At 38.0% G+C, this 26,279-nt stretch overlaps 1 protein-coding gene across 4 annotated transcripts in view; it reads right to left on the reverse strand.

Moving 5' to 3' along the window:
* LOC127636418 (double C2-like domain-containing protein beta) overlaps window positions 1–26,279 on the reverse strand; it is a 286,639-nt gene that overhangs the window by 66,383 nt on the left and 193,977 nt on the right. For all 4 annotated transcript variants that reach the window (XM_052116897.1, XM_052116905.1, XM_052116888.1 and 1 more), the window contains one exon: window positions 4,114–4,193. In XM_052116897.1, the coding sequence (XP_051972857.1) occupies window positions 4,114–4,193 (80 nt within the window). The remainder of the gene's footprint in view (window positions 1–4,113; window positions 4,194–26,279) is intronic.

Below are 26,279 nucleotides of genomic sequence, written 5' to 3' on the forward strand. Positions count from 1 at the left end.
ACTTAACGTCAGAATCAGCACGATCGGTGATTGTTGTAAAATGCTACTGTTTCTAAATTGCGGGACGCGTTTAATAATAAAAAGAGCACAAGAGATACCGTTCCCAAGGCGTGCGCTCGAAACACACCAAAAGAGACAAGCAAAGTATAGTCTACTTTGGGTTTCATGCGTCTAAACGATCAACTAAACACAAAAATATGTCAAAACGACCGGCTTGGAGATTCACTTAAACACAGTTTATGTCTTAAATGGACGTAGTTATGGAAATAGTTGGGGAGAAAATATGCTGCATCAGGAGCCTATTAGATCTGAACACGGTCTTAAAGGGGAAGCTGTCTATTAAACGTGTGACGATTGAGCCACTGCGAATCAAACAACAAAAGGCAAAGAGAAAATCACTTACAGCTCTTGAATGAATAACTTATGCATTAATAAGCATTAATCTATATATGATTAACTATGCAGTGTTACAAGATTACTTTATTAGATTTCTTTTTAGACCACACCTGAACAGTAATGTTAGTAGACCTTCCTGAAATAAAATTTATATATGGATGGTAGCATAAGATCTAAAAAATTCAGCGGCAAAGCCATCTGGCCCGGGAGCCTTGCCTGTAGGCAAGGCCTTAATTACTTCGCCAAGCTCCTCTCAGAATCAAGAGAGATTTTTTTGCTCAGCCATCGGTTTAGGAAGTTCTAATGGATCCACAAAGTTTCTAATGTCCACATCAGTGGATCAAGATTCTTTAAAAGCATTATTAATATCAATGGCTGAGGTAAATATTTCACCACCAGCTGATTTCACTGAGGGAATGGTAAAAGAAAAAGACTCTCTCTGTTTTATATATATAGCCAGAAGGTTTCCTGCCTTGTCCCCTGACACAAAGTATGAATGACTTGCCATGAATAGCCAAAACTCTCCTTCAGTGACAAAACAGTATTATATCTCTATTTCAATCAGGTCAAATCTCTAAGGCTATCAGACAACATTTGGCTCTTCAGCTCTGCCTCAGCACTTTTAATATACCCTTCCAACTCCACAAGTTCTCGTACTTTGTATTTTTGATGAATGAGGCATACTGTATGATCCAACCCCTTAGAACTGCCTTAAGTGCCTCCCAAGCCACACCCACAGAGGATACTGAGGACCAGTTGCTTTCCATATAAACACTGATTTCAGGATTTTGCAAAAGAGATACATTAAAGTGCCAACCATAGGATTTATTTTTCTCCAAATGTGGCAACACCTCTAAACACACCAAGGCGTGATCTGAGACCAAGATGTTTCAAATTGAGCAATCAACAACAGATTAAATGAGGGATTAAAAAAATTATAGTCCCTAACAGATGGGTTCAAAAGTCTCCAAATATCTGTAAGACCAAGATTTTTACACATCCTCTGAAGTTGCTCTAGGGGGCATACGCAATTTTGCTTCACTATGATCAAGGAGTCCATCAAAAGATTAAAAGTCTCTTCCCAATATTATATCATGAGGGGTGCCAGCGGCTTGCAACATCCCTTCAAGATCTATGAAAAAGCCCTGATCATCAGCGTTAGGTGCGTAAATATTAGCCAAAATTATCCTTTGCCCCTGAATCTGTTTTAGACATTTGAATTGTAGATGTTTACTTATCAATGTAATGACTTCCCTGCTCTTACTTGAGCCAGCACTAAAGAAAAAATGTCCACCCCGTATCTTCTCAAATTTTTCAGCTTCCTGCAGGGAAAGATGCGTTTCTTTAGGAAACACTATATCAAATGTCTTATGTAACCTATATCAAACACTATATCAAATGTCTTATGAAATAACCTTCCTTCTTTTTATGGGGTGCCCTAACCCATTCACATTCCATGTGGAGAGAGACAATCCACTCATATTAACATTTGACATTTTGACATGTGAGAAAAAATAGATTGTGTGTCAAATATAAAATTATAAAGACCACATTCCAAAATGAACACAATAATCAACCCTCAAACATCCCCAGGTCAAAATAAAAATAAAAAAGAAAATCGTGTGCATTAACCCACACGAGAGTCCCGGAGACAAATTTGCTCAAGTGCGGTGCTTCTATACAAATTTTTTGAGACAGAATTATACAGTAAATAATCTATAAAACAAACTCCAGCAATAGGCGGAATAAACACAAAGTTGTGTTTCTCCACAAAACAAGCTCCAGCCGCTAGCGGAACCAGCACAAAAAAACAAACAAAAAACGTACAGTTTCCTCGAGCAGTCGAACAAATGTTCAGTGAGCCGGCTCATTCGGCTGTTACTTGAGTGCAACAAATGCCCTAATCACTCTAATGACAAATAAAAACCATCCAAGAGGAGGCATAAACACAAAGTACATGCAGAGTCATCCACAAACTGTCCTGACGGAGTGTTATTCCATAAAACAAACTCTAGCCGCTAGGCGGAACTAATACAAAAAGAAACAAAGAAGGCGCTCAGTTCCTAGGACAGTCAAGTAAATTTTCAGTGAGTCAGATCCACTTGGCTGCAACGAGAGCATCACACAATGACTTACTCATTCCATTGTCTTTATAAAGGACATCACTTGCTGTAGCCATCCTTATTATCTATTCTCAACTTGGCCATCAGTGCAAAAAAAATTTTTTGTTGATGTAAGAGTTTCTTGCATTCCTTGAATTGATCATGTTTCTCTCTTGTCGAATTTGCAAAGTCTGGGAACAAGAAAATGCTTTGGTTCTTCCAAGAAAGCCTTCCTTTACTCCTCGCCTGGCGTAACATAAGATATTTATCAGATGATCTCAGAAATTTGGCCAGAATTGATCAGGGCTTGTCTCCCTCCGTGTATCTCCGAGCTGGGACTCCATGAGCTCGCTCGATTTCCATGGCCTATTATATCGAGCAGACTCAGGAAGAGCGCATCTAGGAATTTTACCATATCTTGGCCTTCTTTGTCTTCAGGAATTCCAACAATTCGGACATTGTTTCACCGGATATGATTCTCAAGGTCTTCCAACTTTTCCCAAATGAGTTTCAAGTCTGTCTTGGTCACTAACGGATTAACAGCTAATTCCCTCTCTGATGACTCCAGATAACTGGTCCGTTTCTCAACATCCGACACTCTTGTAACCAACTCAAGTCAGCATTACTGTCATGTTCTACAGTTGACGCTCAATCACTTCCACCGCACCGACCAAATTGAGTCCCTGGTCTGCGGCCTTGTCAGGGTTATCAGCTTGAGCACGTAAGTGTCTTTTAATGTCTCCAGAGCCTGAGGATTAAATTTTTTTGGACATATTGTCTTCACAGAACAATTATGGAACAGACCATATCGAATCCCACTGGTTTATGACACAAAAAGCATTAAAACCAGCAAAGTGCGCAGAGCTCCCGGTTCACATGTCCGGACCTCACAAAGCACCACACGACTTTTCGGTCATTTTTAATTATTTTATTTTGTTTTGTTTTCCTACGAGCTGCAATTTATACAGAAACACACTAGATAAATTCACTATTCAATCTCACTAATTGACTAGTAAACAAAGAACAATAAATAACTGAATTAAATAATTAACATTTCTTGAAACAAAGTTTTTGAAACAGAGACATTTCAGAAAGTAAGGCTAAAAAAAATGATGAAAAGAAGAAAACTATAAAAGTGTTGCACTTTCATTGCAATATTTTGGTGCTTGAGGCCACAAAGGTACAGAGGGAGAGTAAGAGAAAGCATTAGAGAGAGCTAGATATTTCTTGTAGCTTGCTGCTAAGGGGACAAAGCCAGTCTATACTGAATACTAAGCAAAACAGACAGCAGCAGATGCTAGCAGCAGTGTGTTGTCAGGGGAAATGCCTCCCACACGACAACAGAGAGAAGAGCACACAAGCAAACACAACCAAATGGATCCCCCAGAGCATGACAATCTTTCTAATGGAGAGGACTGGGCAAAATTTTTCACTTTAGAACTTTATAGACCTCACAGATACCAGACTAGTTTTTATGAAGTTGGCCATTGCCTCACAATACTGGGAGTGCTGCCCAAGAGGTTGAAAAGGACATTTGGGTTTGAATTGGATATTTGAATTTCTCTCTCTGTTGTAATATCAGCTGGAGAAGGTGGAGAACAGTAGAGGTTCTTACCTTGGCTTTGTTGATAGTGCAGTGCAGGGCATTGTTCTCCTGATCATACAGAAGGCTGAAGTCCAGAGTGCCGAGTGTGGCTGTGAGGGAACACAGATAAAAAGCTATCAACAAACCAGATTATTTACAGAAAATACCTGACAACACAGACAATGACAATTAACAAGTTGCTATGATACAGTATATAGTTGGTCAGGTTGTCACATCCTGTCTAAGCAGGCAGATCTTAGCCAGAATAAGCTGAAAAAGTATAACTGATCAACCAAAGTTCTCAGCACAAAGTCAATACTCCTGTAGGGTCATGCCTTCTGAATGTGAACCTCCCTGCTGATTCTGCCATGTATGAGAGTGGGCATGAAAATCAGAGTCAGATCTCATACTGTATCACAACAGGTGGCCTTCAGCTGCACTCTGCAGAGACCATCTGGAGTTCAAGAGCATCCATCATTAAACATACTGAGCATCATCTAATCAACTAACCTTGCTGTTTAGCCAATTAATGGGGTTCAATATATATATATAAAAAAGAAAAAAAAATATATATATATATATATATATATATATATATATATATATATATATATATATATATATATATATATATGTTGCATGGCTTAAATCTTGATCTTAATTATTTCAAATAAGTCCGGTGAGAGTGAGGGCACTACGTCCTAATACCCTATAATACCCCATAACAACATCGTTTTTTGCTCTATGGATACATGGCATGGAATTGCTTTTGTTGGGCCATTTAATATTGTATGTCCTATTCTCACTTGTTTGTATGTATGCAGTTGGATGATTCTTTAAACTGAGTGTCTATTTGCACCCCTATTTGCAATGATTTGGTCACAGTGAATGTCAGGGAGTGCAGAGAAGGATTTGATCTGGAGGCTGTCGGTCACTTCCAGTGGCTCGGCATCACTTCTGTGTAGATTGCATCCCTGTATTACTAATATTGTAGTAACCATAGTTTTAATTTTGTGGTAACTTTATATCTACAAAAAATACCATGGTGAAACATGGTTGCTGTAGTAAAACAAAGGTTATTTTTTCAAAGGTAAGGTAATGGTTAGGTATAGGGGTACAGGTTAATGTAGTGTGTCTGTGGAACTCTAAATAAACGCAATAAACACACTGCAGTGATGCCCATATACAAATAGTATCTGACACTATTTGCACTGGGGTGTAAATAGCATACTGTATACCATTATTTACACCAGGGTGAAAATAGCATCTGCCCTCTTTAATTGGGGGAGCGTTTATGTTCCCTAGGAAGATTTCAAAGAAAAATGCATGAGAACAAGGCATTCTTTTGGAAAAATTATATTTTTATAAAATGTATAATTATACAATCATTGTTTTGATGAATTTACATTTACATTTACATTTATGCATTTGGCAGACGCTTTTATCCAAAGCGACTTACAGTGCACTTATTACAGGGACAATCCCCCCGGAGCAACCTGGAGTTAAGTGCCTTACTCAAGGGCCCAACAGTGGCATCTTGGTGGTGCTGGGGCTTGAACCCCCGACTTTCTGGTCAGTAACCCTGAGCCTCAACCACTGAGCCACCACTGCCCCACTGAAGATTTCAAACTGAAGATTTCATACAAAGGTGTCCACTACAGTCTTCAAAGACAAAGGAAAACTGGGACAGAAAGAGATGTGGAAGGACAGATGTACAACTAAACAAGAGGATAAGTACATCAGAGTCTCTAGTTTGAGGAATAGACGCCTCACATGTCCTCCGCTGACAGCTTCATTGAATTCTACCCGCTCAACACCAGTTTCATGTTCAACAGTAAAGAGAAGATTCAGGGGTGCAGGACTTATGGGAAGAATTGCAAAGAAAAAGCCACTTTTGAAACAGAAAAACAAAAATAAAATGTTAGAGTGGGCAAAGAAACACAGACATTGGACAACAGATAATTGGAAAAGAGTGTTACGGATCTTAACCCCATTGAGCTTTTGTGGGATCAGCTAGACTGTAAGGTGCGTGAGAAGTGCCCGTCAAGACAGCCACATCTATGGCAAGTTCTACAGGAAGTGTGTGGTGAAATATCTGGACAAACTGACAGCTGGAATTTCAAGGATCTGCAAAGATGTAATTGCTGCAAATGGGGGATTTTTTGATGAGAACTCTTTGAAGTAGTTTAGAGTTTTGAAAAGTTGTTTCAAATTGTAATAGTCTTTCCATAAGAAAAAATCTGTACATTATTCCACTGTACAAAGAACTGCTGAACAATTGTGTTTTTCAAGGAAACAACATTTACTTATGATGGAAATGAGAGGTTACAGGGGAGCCAGGCAACAATGTTCAAGTTTAGAAATAATAAATTTAAGACTTGACTTGAATACTTTAATTAATATTTGTATTCACATAGACAATTAAAGCAATCTGTTGGTGTTCGTGGTATGGTTCTGTTCTGGACAAACTCTCAGCCCTTTTGTGGACAGAGCAGGGAGTGCAGTGAATAAACACCCCTAGGGGTAACATAACAGATCCAGCAAAATTATAATCACATTGTACAATTTTTAAACATTCTGACATAGCAAAATGGTGCAATCCTTCATTGCATAATAGATTAAATGGACACTTAACAGAACTTCATATAATGTAATCAAGCTGGTAAATCAACACAAGACACAATAACATATTGAAGATAGAAATTTCAAACTGGCAATCAATTGTAGTCTAGAGGAAACTAAAAGGCAAAGCTTCCATACAATAGATGGAGCTGGGATGAATGAAGGTGTTAAGTGTAACTTGCACCCTTGCAATGGAAAGGCAGCTAAGGCAATGAATAAATGGAGGATTTAAATAGAACCTATTTGTATTGGTTGACGTCATGATCAGCTGAGCATTCATTTACCAAATTGGCTTGAGAATTATAATTCAGAAACAAATAGATTATGTTTCCTATTTTTATTCTTTAATTGACTGCTACCTATTTTGTGTCAGCAATTCCAAGCCATATCATACGTTTACTCTAAACAAATTGATCAGCATGTGTATACGGCAACAATAGGTCGAAAGTTTTGCAGCTGAAATTGGTCTGTGCCTACCAAAATTCTAGTGGCTGAAGCTGGAAGTGTTTTTGAACATATATGAACAAGTGTGAGCTGCAGTTTACGGGTGAAATGTCCACCGAGTAGCGCCATATGCTAGTTATATATTGTAAATTATGCAATACCGTAAAAAAGAATGCATATTTTATTAACTCTACCCCCACCCAAACCCTAAACCTAACCATCGGTAAGATGTAACAAGTGTAAGATGTAATCATTTTGTAGAGTGAAAATGTAACCTCTAAATCACACTCTCCATAACTTAGATGAAACCAAGTTTAAAGAAGATTCCAATTATAGTAAAAAGTGCCTCAATTCAAGAATCACCTCTATGCGACAAGAGGTGATGGAGAACACCTTAGAGATTCAACCATGCTTGTTTTCAATTACCCAGACTGGCAGACCATGTGACTCCAGTCTTTAATACATTTATGAGAGCGTGGCCATCAGTGATGGGCCTTTCTTTTCTGCATGTGGATTGTATTATCTTATGCTATCAAATTTTACCTCTGCAGGCTATGATTAGATTGTTGATGTTAAGGAGGGATGAAATGATGGACAGAAGGAACACACAAAAGAAAAAAAAGAAAACAGTAATGTTCAGTGGAATGTAAAATAGAAGGGTAGCAGGACTATTATAACTCTTTTACCAATAATTCGAGGCCACACACTGACAAATGTTCACGTCAGTTTAATAGCAGCATTACACAACCTCATTCAACCTGTAATCATTCACAGAACCCCTCACTTAGTTTCCCACTTTGGAACAATTTACACTTCAAGAATCTGCACCTAAAGTGCATTTTACATAAGCAGATCTCAATTGAGAGGGAAAGCCAGCTTGCAAAAAAAGAAGAAAAAAGCCTTGACAGCCCTTAGCATTTCTCGACTTAAAGGTTTAGTATTAAATGCAAGAACTTGAATGCCATCTTATAAAGGCTGATTTCCAACAGTTTCATGGATAAAACATAATCTTAAAAATTATATGTCTGCCATTCTGATTGCTTTGATGAAAACAAAGATGTGCCAAATTCCTGTACACAAGAGAGAAAATGGAAGTAATAATTGCACTGTGCAACCTCTTCAGGGTTTATGTTTTTTTTTTGTGGTTAGCTGCCAGTTTTCAAGCTTTTGGGGATAGACGGCATTAGGGCCATTGCCAGTACAGCGGAAACAAACAGTCCAGGAATTAGCAAAAACAAAATCGTATCCTTGTCAGCTTTGAAGTTTATTTTGGGCAATACACAGACTGGGCTTCTCCTCTCTGCTGCAATTAAAAATCTGAATTGGATGACAGGTGGTAATTAAGGTTGGCTATCAATGAAATGAAGTACTGGCATATCTGGATATACATTTGGACATAGAGAGTTAGTATAATTAAACACTCAATTATTTTGTGAAGACTGTCAAGATTCGCCAGTCAAACCCAGGCTTATGAAAGAGGTTTTCAATGGACCAATGGACCAAATATCCTGGAAAATGAATGCAATTTTTCCACTTAGAGGTCATGTGTGAACAGGACCTGTGGGAAGTACCGGTAAATTGGCTCTGGCAATTTTCCTTTATGAGAAGTTGTAACATTAGGCCCATTTACACTTGTTCACTTCATGCGTTTTTACTGATTGGATAGCTATCCGACTGAATAAACTCATTCCATTTACACGTGGCCACATCAATGTGTCTCTGCCAAACGGATATAAATCCGATCTTCGATTCCCGCAATATATGCAAATAAAACAGTTGAGTTCACCTCCATGATTATGCTAATTCTGGGCAGAGATTTTAAAAGATGTGAATTATTATTTGATTCCAAGTGTCTTTGACCAGTGCGTGTGTTTGTGTATGGTCGTGCTCTGTATTTTCCCTCTCTGGGCTTCTCGTAGGTAAGACGCATCATGCTCGCCAGCTGCGCTAATGTCAGTGTTTAGTTTCAGTTTCATCAGCACTCTGCATCAAATAAAGTTCTGTCTCTCCTACAATGTGCATTTGGGTCTTAATTTGTAATTATTTATTGCGTGACTTTTCAAGTTTTTCCCAATGCAGTGCGTCTGCAGCACTGTTGAAGTTTAAAGTGAGACATGTTACATGTTTACAGTCAAATGCATTTACACTTGCCACCACCTGAAGTGGTTTGAGTGATCGGATTACAATCCGACTCTAATGCATCATGGAGGGCATTTTCACCTGGTCTTTTCATGACCTGATAGCTATACGATTACTGAAAATGCATGAAGTGGACAAGTGTAAACAGGCCAATGATGATGCTACATGTGAACAAAGACATAAGATTAGCGGTTTGAACACGTACGAGGTCAGGATGCTTCGACGTAAAAAGTCTGCTTTGGGCCAATCACAAAGTTCTGACTGAGATTTTGCAATTATTCAGCGCTGTTTAAGGCTTGTGACTCAGGAATCAAAATATGTCATCAAATTGGACAGATGGTGAAGCTGAAATTCTTCAATTAAGTAATTTGTCAATGGTGTAAAAGAACAGTATGCGATTCCATTAATAATGATAGAATAACTAGCCTCCTTCGGGAACAAGTTGACATCACTTTAGCAACCACCAACAACAGCCAAGCATTGTGGTACTGACTTTCGCACAGACAAGCACTACTAAAAAATCTAGTTCACAGTTATGCTGTGCAAGCTACTTCTTATCTTCTTGTTTGCAATATAGGCATGGCTGAAAGTCCTGCCTTACAGACTGATGTATGGGAGCCGGGTTTTTATTATTTTTTATTTCTGGGTTACTTTACACCTTAGCTGGCGTATGGAGAGCTGTGTTTGGGTAGTGAGATATATGGGTGACACATGACATTCCAATAATGCTCTGAGCAATTAATCCCTCTTTTCGTGTAGCACCAAATAAAGGTGTCTTGCATCTTCTGCTAAACCCCCACTTAATGTTAAACTGCATATTTCCATTCATTTGCATGGAAGGACTCAGTCATTGCTCATTACATCCACCTCAATTAAGGCCAGTTAAAGGCCAGATGGGTTGCCCATCCAAAAGGAATAAGTAAAGATTATTTGTGTCACAGACATACTGTAACTATTATTTTAAGTATTTTTTATTTGATGCCAATTCTCGCTAGCAGTGCGTGCACTGAGATAGGTTTGCATTTGCTAATGTGGGTATTCCTGAATCTATAACCTAACACTGTATATAGGTTATCATGAAGAAATACACATCTGTACTGTAGAGCACACACATGGACACAAAAAAGTGAGCACCCAATCTCTGTCATAAAGCCATCTCTTATCTCAACGGATGAACACAACGTGCTTGATGTCCATGTCATGTAATTGCCCTACCAGAATGGATGGATTGATGGCCACATTGATGAAAGGTTAGATTTGTGGTTGGGCTGTAAGAGAGGCCGCAGACAGATCTGGTTTATGGCGCTGATCAGTGAAAACATGACTTAATCCTGTAGGCCCACAGTTTGATAAAAAAAAAAAAACGCTTTAGTTTAGCTTTTTTAATGGCTGTACACTACAAGGGAGGAATTTAGCTTTATTTAGCTTTTTTTTTTTGTCAGTCACCCTATTGAAGGGCTGTGCATTCTTAATTTTACACAGCCTTTTAAATGTTGGTCTACACATGATGAAAGATGTTTTTGATTGTTACGTTGAATCTCGCTGTTGTTATCTCGAGACCCCTGTGTTCTGTACTATTCTGTTGCGCTATGTCCAGTTGTTTTTGAATGGAAGAATAAAGTGTTTGAAAGGCCCTTAAAAACATCAGAAAAGCATGTTTGAACAGCTCCTATCTTGACTTATACTTGACCCAAAACCCGTCAATTTCTCAGAAATCGTCAAGTTTGGGTTGGGTTGAAGACCTCTTTTGCATGTGTAGAATAACCGAATAGTGATTTAGTTATTCGAATAATGGTGTGTTGAGGGGTTAACCAGATGTCGACTATCCATGCACATCCCTAGCAGACACAACACCTGCGCCTGGAAATATTTGCACAAATTACTGGGTCCACAAGGTGGCAATGCTCACATTTGAGCCGTTGCTGTCATGAAGAAGCGCTAGGAAAAAGGTGTAATTGCCGGTAAATAACAGGAGACGAAGGTAAAAACAACAACAGGTGATTTTCACATCAAGAGCACGTGTGTGAGGAGGTCAAGAGATACCTGCATTTGTATAACTTGAGTCTGAAGGGATATACAGAGATCTTTATGGGTCTAAACTCCAGTATCTTACAGCAGTCTTAGGGTGCATGCGCCAACCACCTATGCACACACTGTCAAAAGGAGTTTCCTTTAACAGGCTCGCGTTTGACTGTATGCAGACTATCCAAAAGACCAGCAAGTCGAATCATTGTTCAGACTACAAACCGACTATTCGATTATGGAAATATGTCATTTTGTACGTCCCTTGTTTCTTTTAAAGTTTTTTGTGAGGCACCTAGTGTCAAGTAAACTAGATATCCACAGGTAGAATATATTCTGTTATGTCTGTGATATCCTCTGTATTTATTGCATTTGGATGAACAGGAATTCTGATTACAAAGTCTACACACATTTCTTATCATTTTCAAGGCAGTCTATTATCTACTATTCAAATAAACCAACCCCTAAAGAACACAGAAACTAAATAAACTGTGGTTGGTCACTTTATGCGTTGGTCAGACAGTCTCTCTCCAAAATAAGCTGCTTTTTTTGGACGGTCAAAAGTCTGGCAACACAAGACTACCTGGAGGGTATCAGCCAGTAATTTATGTCAGGCAGGACAAAAGTATTCCATACCAGTTCTCTCAGATGGAAATGTGTTCATAATATGGAGTTTGTTTATGTGTGCCATAAGTTCCTGTAGAGATTGTTTAATGAAGGTGTCACCAACAGTACCAACTTGTAAAGCACTGGAGGCAAAGGGTCTGGATGTAACTCGGGCAAGGACACAACAAGGGCACAACAAATTATACTAGCCATAGCACAACACTGACACATAACAGTGTTGTTAAAAAATGGAGAATGAATTGGAAAAACAATGAATGACTCAAACATGAGAAAATATATACTTCTGTTCACTTGAAAAGCCAGAAATTGAAAATGCCGGTGGCATCAGCAATGGTGCTCTAAAGTATAGAGAGGAATCACTGGTAATGGCTTCTGTAGGGATCTTGTTTATTGTACTACTCTGTTGATGGGCTACATACATTCGCAAGACATATCCACCAGGCATCGGTCAGGCTACTCATATTGGAGAGAAACTGTTGGAGCATGAGCTCAATTGAGTTAACTAGAATGCCCACAGAGAGGAAATGAAACTGTTTTTGTGATCTTTTAGGTGGGCAAGTAATTGTCTCTTCATTGGACTGGGAGGAAGATGTCGGATGTTTTGGGGGGTGGGGTTGCACAAGAAAATCTAAGAATAACAGCCCCCCCCAAGACACAGCCATGCAACAGGGAGTACATACAAAAGTACATCTACCATTTTGTCTAGGGTTAGAACTTCTTTGTCTTCTTCCACTGTGATTTGTAATGTTTGTGTAAATCAGAGACATAACCCACCCCTTCATCTGTTGTCTGGAGCATGCCTGGTGTACTCTGTCCTCTAGCATTGATGCGTAGGTATTGATACATCCCCATGGCCTGTACTGCAGCTAGAGGTCTAAAACAAAATGTTTGTCTTGGGTACCACAGACCAATTAATAGATGCATGCGACATAGAATGAATGCCAAGCAAATAGAAAGAGTGAGATTTAATAGGAAAGAAAAATGACTAATGAGATCTTTTTAATGTTGCATTTTTGTTTCCTAGGCAGCAATGGGTTTAAAGATTTCAATTTCAGCGGGTACAGCAATTTCTCACATGTGCCTCCTTTAGAGTTTCAAAAGAGATCTCAACACTGTTTCAAAATGTGCTCAGATTTGCCAAGATACTGAAGCAAGCAGTGAAGTTTTCAATATGAACTCAAAAATATCTAATTAAATGCTTCCAATATCAATGATCTGAGCTATGCAATCCATACTGATTTTATAGCTCTATATTCTTACTATATGTAGCCTAAACCAATATTTCACTGGTGTTTCATTTTATTCCTCTTAAGGAACTTTAAGAGAATCATCAGAGACAAAGTTGTTACTCAAATTAAATATAACTGAGAACTCATTTACATCTCCTTAACAAAGTCGTGCTTACAAGGTTTAAGAGCTAATTACTGCATTTGCAAATTTGAATAATTAACGGCATAAAATGTTTGAAAACTACTAAGAGTTTTATATGAAGCAAGTAAACAAGATATAAAACAAAACAAATGGGATGGTCACTTTACATGTCTGTCAGACAATCGCTTCCAGTCTAAGGCTGTGTTCCACTTCACTTTAAACACTTACAAACTCCCCTTAACACTTCCCCTTGGGGGAATTCCCACTGCCATTTTGGAAGTCCTTCCACTTTGTTAAGTTGGTGAGGGACGTTTCTGATGACAGAGCCTCAACCTCTCGACAGAGGGAGCGAGCCTACTCTGAGTCTTGAACTCTGATAGCTTGAGGCAGCTCCATATCCCACAATGCAATTCGATTGTGACATCACAGCTCAGATCATGCTCAAACTACCTCACCTCAACACAACACTAATGTATGATGGAAGTGAAGTTAAGCCAATTAAGCAGTTTAGAAAAAGTTATATTAAGATTTAACAACATCATGCTTTTAGCTACCTTAAAGGGATAGTTCACCAAAAAACTAAAATTCTCTCATCATTTACTCTCATCATTATACTCTCATGCCATCCCAAATGTGTATAACTTTCTTTCTTCTGCAGAAAACAAACAAAGATTTTTAGAACAATATCTCAGCACTGTAGGTCCATACAATACTAGTGAATGGTGGCTAGAACTCTGAAGGTCCAAAAATGACATAAAGGCAGAATAAAGTAATCGTACAACTCCAGTGGTTAAATCCATGTCTTCAGAAGTGATATGATAGGTGTGGGTGAGAAACAGAGCAATCAAGTCCTTTTTTACTATTAATTTCCATCTATGTCCAGCCCCAACCAGTAGGTGGCTGAATGTGAAAGAGAAGTTACATCTATATCAGAATGTAGATGTGAAAGTGTACATTTACATTTAAATATTTATCTGTTTCTCACCTACACCTATCATATCGCTTCACCACATATCGCTTGACTTTCAAAGAGAGATGGGGAAAAAAATAAGCAATGCAAAGTCAGTGTTTCAAATGAACCTGTGTCCATCCGTCTATAATCAGACACTCTATGGTAAAACGCACATGCAAGCAAATATTTCAGAGGTGTCGTCACATGCACCTTTGTTCCTTTGCACCATGCAAATGCACTTTAGCCAGAGGCGAATTCTCAGGGCCAGCAAAGCCTTCTCTTCTGGCAAAACATGCCTAATATATAAATAGTTTTTCATCCTTTCATTCTCATTCACCTTTTTGCCTATGTAATATCAATCACTTTCCACTCCTAATTCATCTGCAAACAAATAGCAAAAAAATTTATTCATTGATTCTTACAAGCAAAACGTGACAGCTGTTTTACAAATCACATGCTGAAGCAGCGCATGAGTCTGAGCTCTGCCCCATTAGGCCTTCAGAGTTTCTACAGAATCCCTCAACAGTGCAGTGAACAGGCATCTAAGTCAGACTGTCAGATTCATCAGCCAATCAGGTTGATTTTTGACAAGTTGGCTCTCACTGCTGCTATCACCTTTGAGAAAGAGATCCTATAAAATCCTGAGACGTAAACGAGAAATAAGGCCTGACTTTCACTTCAGGTAAATTAGTAAGTCCTTTATGCATTGTTATTCCAACATCAGAGGCCCTATTTTAAGAGTGCTAGCATTGAGCGCAGCGCTATGCAAAAAGTAATAAGTGCAAAGTCAACTGGCATGGCCATGAAATTTGTATATTTTTGTGCAAGAATGCGCTAAGTCTACAGTATGTGCAAGTAGGTTTGGTGAAATTGCCAATGCAACACGCAAATGGGCTGGATTAAATGCAATTGAATTCTGAGGCTCTTCTTTGGGACCGTCTGCATCCTATTATTGTCCGTATCCTGTCAAGCACCAGCAAAATAAACAAAGACAGAACATAAGAAGTTAGTAGTTTAAATGGATTGTATGCAATGAATTAGAAGAATAGAAAATGTGCATTAATAAGTATTTTCAATCATTTTCATCTACTGACAAACAAATCATGGCTAGTATTAACAGTGATGTATCGGCATGCACTTCTTCACTTCTACTGGTCAATTTTGATTAAACATTTTTAATCAATATATTCAAACACGAACAACTAAAATATTTCTAAATTCAAATGACACTTTAAAAGAAATTAAAATATAATCGAAATAACGAATTGGTACAAAAATCCTTCATCCACCAACCCCTTTTGCAGTGACTTAAAAATCAGTCTCAACAACAGGTGGAAAATGAATAGAAGGCTACAAATTAAATCATAAATACAATTATAAATATACAACAATAATAATTCTTTTAAACATAACAATATAAAAAATTATAAAAATAATTGAAAAAATAACCATGACCTCTAAAAAGCTCAAGCGATTACCCTTGAAAAATTGCGATTATCAGGGACATTTTTTTATGTTTTGTACTTTCCGAATTTGGACATGAATTTCATTACCACCTGCTGGTGGAATCCCCACACTGCAAATGCAGGAACTGAGTTAAGAGGTGGTATTAAAAACGTCTTAGCACAACAACCAATTTCTCAGGAAAATAGCAAATTGCGATTTTACATACAATACACCAACAGTTTGCATGTCTACACCCACAATAGCGCAAAACTCCCACTCGTGCCCACTTGTACTTTGCGCTGGCACAAAAATAGCGCTCTCACGAAAATTGGATAAGACGTTGAGCACAGACAAAGTGCATAGCTCATGAAAATAGAGCTCCAGGAGGTTTCTATGTGTTAGCAAACAGTGTTCGTTTTTCCCTTTTCAAGGACCTTTTGTTTTATTAAGCAACTGACAAATACCTTGTTGCTATTTGATTTGATGTTTACTAATGTTTAATAAATGGAGTGTTAATTGGTACTTATTAATTAGATTTAGCAAAACATGCAATAAATCATCCAAAATTAATCAGATTAGATTAGCTAAAAGTGTCGTCTAAAATATTACATTACTGATATTTTTTGTAATCAGTAACGGACTACATTTCAGAAGTAATCTTCCCAACACTGTCACACGCTAGATACGTACGATTTAGATAAGCCTCCATTACCAACCATGGCATTTGTCTTTCTAGCAATCCCAACTATTGTTGGTGAATGAAATCTTTGGAAATATAGCTTAGCAACATCTGATCAACTATTGCATAATGGCCAAGTGCACATTAGAAGATACATCAGACTGAGAAACAAAGCAACCAATTCAAAAACCCACAGTAAATAAAACAAATATAAATTATACAAGCCCTGAAAACTGACTAGAATCTGTTAGAAATAGTAAAAACATGGTATTGTGTTTTAAAGTGTATAACAACTCTGGCTCCCTCCTCCCCCTTGGCAAAACATCCATGTGTAAAGTGCACATTTAGAGTGCTTGTCAAAATAACTTTGAATCATAAAAGGCAGCCAATCTTTCAAATTACAGCAGAATATAAAGAGGCTACTTCCAGAGCTATGGCTATGTGGTCTGAAGCAAGACCAGGAATTTTCTACAGAGAGAGAGAGAACGAGAGAGAAGAGAGAGAGAGAGAGAGAGAGAGAGAGAGAGAGAATGGGAGTGTGTGTATAGTTTGTGATGATTATAGAAGGAGTAGGACATCAGACAAGTTTGGCATGGAGGATAACCCTCTACCCTCCTTCCCTGTTCCTTTAGTAAACATTTCTGGAAAAATACAAATAGCACAAGGATGTTGTAATCTGTGTTAAATTGAGGGTGTGGTAAAGAGGAGCTGCTTCTTGATTAGCATGAGAAAGAAACATGTATACAGAGAAGCGGAAATCTGAGTGGAGGGCAGTCCAACACATCTCTATCACTCCTCTGCAGGGAGAGGAGTGGCACACGCAACCATCACACTGACAGCTCCTCAGCAAAAAACACCAGCACACGGCAATCAATGGAGTATCTCTCTCGCGCTCTCCTTCATACAAACATGCTCTTATCATTAGGGCTATGGAGGACGAGGACTGCCATTATTAAAAATAAATAAATATGTAAATATATTTGCAAATAAATGTAAACAATGAAAAATGTTTACATATAAATACATAACATAAAATCTAAAATACATAAGCATTTATACTTTTAATATAATTATTTATTTCTGCATTCTGCATCTGAAAAATTTTGGCCGGCAAACTAAACAAAACAAAAACTCCAACAGATCTGATAACAGACACGTTTTACATCATCAAAAGCAGGGTGTGCACGTGAAATGATCCAGCATCATATTTATTATTAACATGCGGATGCTGGTGATAGGAGCATACCGAATAGGTACAGCCGAACTAGGCAGTTTGGCTCAGCGAGGCGAGAGAGAGATAGAGAGAGACGCACCGCTATTCATTTGGAATCATCACTGCCAGATCAACCTGTTATTAACCTATTGTAACCATACTACTCACCTTCGGTCTACCCGCCCCCTCCCTACACTCTACAGTCGGTGTCCACTGGCATGGAAGAGAATTAACGTATCACGTGCTGATATTCAACAACATGTGCAATATGCCCGCCAAGGACACGCACCGTTAAGAGCATTTTACATGGCACGCAGTAACCGAGAGTCGCAAATCATTTTCGATTGGAGAGAGGCGATAGGAGGCAAACCAGTTGAAATGCTTAAAATACAATGTATTTGTATTTGCCAATACTCTTTTCCAATATACTGGATACTGGGAAACCAATTACTAGAACGTCTTTCATTCAAACAGATCTCACGCATGCATCTGTCTTCTAAGGTAGGCCTACAGCATCCAGGGAAACACTAACACAACCTCTCTTACTCAAGGGCGACCATTTTTCCTGTCGGTGCGATTACATTTTATTATAGGTTGCACTGGTGTGACTTCAGTGTTGGCCAACTTTCTCTCTCTCTCGCTCTCCTCTTATAAGCTGTGGTTTTCTGTAAAGCAATATCAACCGGCAAACCCTTCAAAAGTGGAGTGAAACAGCGTTGTGTGCTACCTGGATTAATGGACAGAGTTACGTGAATGCAGAGTTACGTGAAGTGCGTTTACTCGCGGACCTTGAGCTCTCAACTGCGATGTGCAGTGTATATCTTAAATGATACTTGTCCGCTGCCATCTTTCTAACAGTAAATGTGCATATTTAAGATGATAGACAATACACACTCACTTTACATATTACAAACACACACTCCAAAGCGGCTGTTCTTGGGCATTGTGAACACCATGAGAGGACAGCACCTGTGAAACCATTTGAATTCAGCACAGAATTCTCTGGTGAAATCCTCTATGAAACCCTCGGTGAGTAACCCCAGGTGTGAAGTCCAACATTCTGAAAAGCACTGACAAGTGAACAGGAGAAAAAACTGACATGCACATATATAAATTATCAGTCTTTTCACACACATATATATATATATATATATATATATATATATATATATATATATATATATATATATATATATATATTTTTTATTATTATTTTTTTTATAATGACAGTCCTTGTCCTCCATATAGGGCTAATTAGAGTTCAGAAGTGATAAGGAGGCTCTTCTAATATGTGATTATTTCTGTTTACTACCTAAAACGGTTAATCAGAAGCACATTAATGAACCTGAAAGCAAATGAGCACATATAGTGAGGTTTCTAATGCCACTATTCCAACAAACTATGGAGACTCAGACTGCCATTTATTTTCCGATCTCACTGTGTACCTTTTCCATGTGAATTTTAATTGTTTCTTTATTAATTGATTTTGATCTTCACAGTTTATGCTTTATTAGCTGTGACTCTTCATTTGAGTTTTATCACAGAGAATAGGTGAATTTGAGTCAGTGAATGGATCTTGTGATTCTTTACAGTAACACTGGATAACGCACCAAATGTGTTTTGTGTTACAAAACAAATTCTCATATTTAGCAACAAATGCTGCCCAATATGACCAGATTAACTGAAATAAGATAAAAAGGTTAACACATTAAAGTAAGGTTGTATTTGTAAGCATTGGTAAATACATGAAGTATCATCAAATAATAATGAACAATACTTTGACAGCACTTATAAATCTTAATGTTAATTTAATTTTATACAAGCACATTTTAAAAACGACAGGTGGTATGCGTTTACCTTGGTTCATTCATTATTAACTAACATAAACAATGAACAATTTTATTTCCATAAACATTAACCAAGATTAATAAATGCTGTCAAAAATATTGTTCATTGTTAATTCATGACACCCGATGTTTATAATAATTCTAACAAATACAACTTAAATGTTAATAAAACCTAATTACAATACACCAAAACTGTTTATATACGTTCACGGTTTAATAAATATAATTAAAAAAATATATAAATCTTAAATATACTGTTAATCTACAATTTTATTAAATAAAAATAATAATAATAATATACTATAATTATACATAACATAAAACAATTATATATAATATAATGTAATATAAAAATGATAATCAATTATTATTATAATTCATATAATAATATTTATTAAAGTGCTTTATAATATAAATATATATAATATAAAAGTTTATATTATATTAAATATTTTAAATTTTTTTTTATATTTATTATGCCAAAAATGTATAAAAAAAGAGACATTTTAAACAATACTATTTTAAAATACTTCTATATATTTGCTGTATTTACCGTTTTATTTACAGTTTTGTAAAGAGGAATGGTACAACATTTCTGATGTTATGCAGATAAAACAAATTATATAATATTGCTGCCAAAAGAGGGTAAAACCAGTTTTAATCGAAGTGTTCACAGTTTTTCCACCCTGCTCTGTGTGTGAATGATTACACAGGGTGTTTGATAAAGAGAGAAAACAAATGATTGTTTGTGTGTTATCTAAGCAGACTGTTTTGGTCTATTGTTACATACACTCACCTAAAGGATTATTAGGAACACCTGTTCAATTTCTCATTAATGCAATTATCTAATCAACCAATCACATGGTAGTTGCTTCAATGCATTTAGGGGTGTGGTCCTGGTCAAGACAATCTCCTGAACTCCAAACTGAATGTCAGAATGGGAAAGAAAGGTGATTTAAGCAATTTTGAGCGTGGCATGGTTGTTGGTGCCAGACGGGCCGGTCTGAGTATTTCACAATCTGCTCAGTTACTGGGATTTTCACGCACAACCATTTCTAGGGTTTACAAAGAATGGTGTGAAAAGGAAAAACATCCAGTATGCGGCAGTCCTGTGGGCGAAAATGCCTTGTTGATGCTAGAGGTCAGAGGAGAATGGGCCAACTGATTCAAGCTGATAGAAGAGCAACTTTGCCTGAAATAACCACTCGTTACAACCGAGGTATGCAGCAAAGCATTTGTGAAGCCACAACACGCACAACCTTGAGGCGGATGGGCTACAACAGCAGAAGACCCCACCGGTACCACTCATCTCCACTACAAATAGGAAAAAGAGGCTACAATTTGCAAGAGCTCACCAAAATTGGACAGTTGAAGACTGGAAAAATGTTGCCTGGTCTGATGAGTCTCGATTTCTGTTGAGACATTCAGATGGTAGAGTCAGAATTTGGCGTAAACAGAATGAGAACGTGGATCCATCATGCCTTGTTACCACTGTGCAGGCTGGTGGTGGTGGTGTAATGGTGTGGGGGATGTTTTCTTGGCACACTTTAGGCCCCTTAGTGCCAATTGGGCATCGTTTAAATGCCACGGCCTACATGAGCATTGTTTCTGACCATGTCCATCCCTTTATGGCCACCATGTACCCATCCTCTGATGGCTACTTTCAGCAGGATAATGCACCATGTCACAAAGATCGAATCATTTCAAATTGGTTTCTTGAACATGACAATGAGTTCACAGTACTAAAATGGCCCCCACAGTCACCAGATCTCAACCCAATAGAGCGTCTTTGGGATGTGGTGGAACGGGAGCTTCGTGCCCTGGATGTGCATCCCACAAATCTCCATCAACTGCAAGATGCTATCCTATCAATATGGGCCAACATTTCTAAAGAATGCATTCAGCACCTTGTTGAATCAATGCCACGTAGAATTAAGGCAGTTCTGAAGGCGAAAGGGGGTCAAACACAGTATTAGTATGGTGTTCCTAATAATCCTTTAGGTGAGTGTATATCAAAGTGTGTGTGACCAATTCATGAAGAAATCCAGGTACAGTTGAAGTCAGAAGTTTACATTCACTTAGGTTGAAGTCATTAAAGACGTTTAGGATGTCTACATTGTGCATGACACAAGTAATTTTTCCAACAATTGTTTACAGAAAGATTGTTTCTTTTCAACTTTTAATTGACTATATCACAATTCCAGTGGGTCAGAAGTTTACAAACACTAAGTTAGCTGTTTATTTAAGCTGCTTGGAAAATTCCAGAGAATGATGTCAAGCCTTTAGACCATTAGCCAATTAACTTCTGATAGGAGGTGTACTGAATTGGAGGTATACATGTGGACTTCCTTGGGAGCAATTTACAAATGCCTGAAGGTACCATGTTCTTCTGTACAAACAATATGCAAGTATAAACACCATGCGGCTTCATACCACTCAGGAAGGAGATGCATTCTGTCTCCTAGAGATGAACGTAGTTTGGTGCAAAAAGTGCAAATCAATCCCAGAACAACAGCAAAGGACCTTGTGAAGAGGCTGGAGGAAACAGGTAGACAAGTATCTATATCCACAGTAAAATGAGTCCTATATAGACATAATCTGAAATGCTGCTCAGCAAGGAAGAAGCCACTGCACCAAAACACCATAAAAATGCCAGACTACAGTTACATGGGGACAAAGATGTTACTTTTGGAGAAATGTCCTCTGGTCTAACAAAACAAAAATCAAACAGTTTGGCCATAATGACCATTGTTATGTTTGGAGGAAAAAGGGTGAGGCTTGCAAGCTGAAGAACACCATCCCCAATTTGTGGCAAAATGGCTTAAGGACAACAAAGTCAAGGTATTGGAGTGGCCATCACAAAGCCCTGACCTCAATCCGATAGAAAATTTGTGGGCAGAACTGAAAAAGTGTATGTGAGCAAAGAGGTCTACAAACCTGTCTCAGTTACACCTGTTCTGTCTGACTTCATCTGTAAATATAAAGGGTTCACACACTTTTTTCCTGCTTTAACTATAGGTAGATCTTACTGCTTGGTACATTTTTGTTGATAAATCAGAAAAAAACATATTTCATATTCAGCATCCAATTGGTTCTGGTCCAGTGGCGGCTGCTGGTCTTTCAAAGAGGGGAAGCTCATTTTCGGCCTACATTATAAACTTATTTACCCTATTTTTTGCACTAAATCAATCTTAGGTGTTGATCTGCCCTGCTGTTTAATTCTAATTTTTTCCTCGTAAGGAAGACTTTCAAATGGCTTCACCAAAATCAGGTCGACAATATTAGCACCGTCTGCCATCGTGCGCAGTTTCACCCGTACGACGCTAGCCTAGCCTACTGTATGAATGAATGAATGAACGAACGAACGAACGCTCTAAAACAAAATATATTAAACTTGGTAAAACTGAAACAAGGAATGTGGTGTATAATTGTGTGAAATGTATTATGCAAATTGACTAGCAATTTCGCCAAACAAATATAAAGAAATAGGTTGCAGCAGTTTGTCTTTCGACTACACTTGAGAAATCCGCGATGGGACTGAGCCGAAATAGCTTCAGTGACTTCTTATAGTACAGATTCGCTGTCAATCAAAAGGAGATGCAGTCTTTCGACAGATCCTCCAATCATCACGCGGAAGCCCGGAGTCCGGGCCAGCCCACTCCTCATTCACCCCCAGAGACGCTGAGCGTCCGTGGGCGGGACATAATCGCAGAATTTATCCAATGACCGTCTATTTTCGGAGCACTGAAAAAAACTGTTCAGAGCAGCCCCATTGAAGTCAATGGACGCTCGGCTTCAACAGGGAAATGCACTGACGCTACGGGAATGTATGAGAAGTAAATCGAGTCAGCCGACCTGCTATATGTAATGTAGCTGATTATGAACGAAGATGAACGTGTTCGAGATGAACGTGTTCTAACGCATTTTTAGTCAATAAATTGTTTACACAATAGTACATATTTGACCATTATTTTTTTGACATTATAGGGGAAGCTGAGCTTCCCTTGCAGTCTTAAAGAAATCCCCACTGTTCTGGTCACATTTTAGGGCAAGGCCAGTGCAAGAGAGATGGACTTCAACGTTAGCACTGCATACATTGGTGACAGATTCACTTTCTTCATATAAAAATCTGTTAAAAGAGACTTTTCCTTCTTAGGTTGCATTGTGCTTCCTCCATTTGAGGCAACAGGAACCAGCATAAGTGGTGGGTCATTATGCCCCAGTGCACGATGACATTTATCGTATTCAAAACCTGCTGCTGCTTTTGCTGAATTGATATGAATCAACAAGGTGTATAAATAATGTCTTACAATTTATAGCTATTAAATAAATATTTGCAGGCTTGTCAAATCTAGCTGTACTATAATATCATGTTACAGGATAGTATGCAGATGTCTCGACTTTCAAATAAAAAAAGGCAACGGGTGGCCTTGTCTCTCATCACAACATATACGGCAGAGTCAGTGTAAATATTAGGAATGAATCAATATTGAATACCACTTCATGTCTATATAAGAGTCTTGTCTGGGCAGACTTTGCCATCTCTGGTAATTGGATTATCATAATATAAAGATATTGACTGATATACAGTACTTAAAGTCAGTTAGTAAGTTAGTTAAGCTTACTTATAAAGCACATTTAAAAGCAACTGATGTTGAGCCAATGTGCTGTAAAATAACAAAATGGTAAAAAATTGTTTTTTTTTTAAAACAATACAAGAATAATAGAAACAATAATAACAACAAAAATAAGTACTAAAGGATAATATAATTAGTACTTAAAGTTAAATTGTGCAATATTTTCAACATTAAAATATTTTTTTCCTATCCCAACTTAATATGCATCTGTAATCAAGCCATCTGTAGGTTGATTTCCCCAAAAAGTGTAAACGCTGTGACATTGTGTTACTGTCAAATCATTGCTCTGTTTGTCTGAGCATCCCGACCAGCCCGAGTCAGCAACAAAGGCATACATTTGGGTGGGGACTACCTTTTTTCACCAACTAGTGGAGGGGGTGAATGTTTTTGCAATTCTGTTTGGTGTTGCTAGAGGCCCAGAAATGATATACTTCACCTGACTCTCATTGACTAGCATGTAAATTGAAGCCAGAAATGATTCTTTCATACAATGTAGCACAATTTGCACAGTTATTTGGTTGTGATTTGGCTCAATGCTTGAATGTATCACTCAATGGAGAAGATTCGTTTGGATACAAAACAAGGATTAAATTGTTATCTAGTGTTTGGTATCAACAAGCACTTGGCAGGACTATTTGGCTCAAGGCTATGCTACCCTGTTGATCATTGTCACTATAGATTTGGCTCAAAGATTTTACACCTTCAGTACAATGGAAAAAGAAAATGGCAACCTCAAAAACATGAGCTTCATGTGGTAACATCAGAATTAACGGGTGTAATTCAAGTCAAATATATAATTTAACATCACTAAATCAATCTGAATACAATAGGTTACACCAACAAATATACATTTATAGGGTTAGATCCAGTGGAAAAAGCTCCTTAAGGTAAAATTTGTTGCTTTCCACTTTTTATGGTGTAACGTGGCTGATGAAACATTTGTGACAAACACTTTATCGATTGAACAGTATAACAAGAACACAAACACCATCATTAAACCCCTGAAATGAGGTCAAGCATACTCCAGCTATAGCTCTTAGTTAAAATTACATACAATATTTTATGGTTGGAACACCATTTTCAAATGTCTTGTGATTACTTGGTGATGTTGCAGTAAGTCCTTGTAGTAAGATCTGTTCATTCACCAGTGGCTTCTTTCATCACATATTTGAGGTATAACATACCAGAAGTGACATACAGAACCCTACATTAGGCTGTCTAAGTAAGCATGCAATATTAATAGAGTCTTGCTTTGTTGGAAACTGAAGGAAAAGCATTCAAAACAGCTCATCTTCCGTCTAGAGAGGAACTGGTTGATAACTTACATATGACGCATTGCACAGTGCTCTAATCCTACAGAGCTCTGGGCACAGAGAGTATTATATAAAGAGTGTGCATTGCCATTAGATGGGCTATAAAAAATAAGGAGAGGTCTAACACAATGTCTCTGTCTTTAATTTTATTATTTGTCTCTGGCTTGAACTGACAGTGCCAAATGCAAATGGCCATAACCTCAAAAAGAATAAACCCTTTATCCTCATATGACCTCCAAACCTTGTTGATTTATCTCTGTGTGGAAGATCTAGAGTGCCCAGACAAACTCAATGGTCTGTGAAACGCCATAAGCACTGGACATCAGAATCTAGAAATGAGCCAATCCAGGAGGGAAATGTAACTACTGGCCTCAGGTGTGAATTGAAAGCGAAGAATCACAGCCGGGTCTTCCTGTGAAGAAGGGCTGGCACTTCTTAAGAGTATCACTGAATTGTAGACTTTAATGAATGGTTTAGACGAAAGGAAATGTTTGCGGAATGGTCTCCTGCTGGAAACACCAAAATACTGTAGCTGGTCACCAGCATAGGTTCACTTGAAAAAATGGGTAATGAGGTAACCTAAGAAAATGTGCTTCATGTGGTAACTTAATTAACTGGCTTGTTTAAACAAAACAAAAACAGAACACCGGTGTCATGTGGTTACTTTAGATTTATTTAGGGCTGCAACTCAGCCCTAGAAAGTAAGTCTGGGATTTCTGGGAATACACATCTGGGATGGCATTGTGCGAGATCAGCCAAGCTTGATTCCACCCTCCACTCAACGATCACTCTCCCCGGATGACTAATCACACACACACCTGTTCACTATTAGCAACCTCATCAATTACTTCATCAACCAGCTCATAAAAACACTCACCGTGATT

Source organism: Xyrauchen texanus, chromosome 4 (genome assembly GCF_025860055.1).
Source record: "Xyrauchen texanus isolate HMW12.3.18 chromosome 4, RBS_HiC_50CHRs, whole genome shotgun sequence".
Lineage (NCBI taxonomy): Eukaryota > Metazoa > Chordata > Actinopteri > Cypriniformes > Catostomidae > Xyrauchen > Xyrauchen texanus.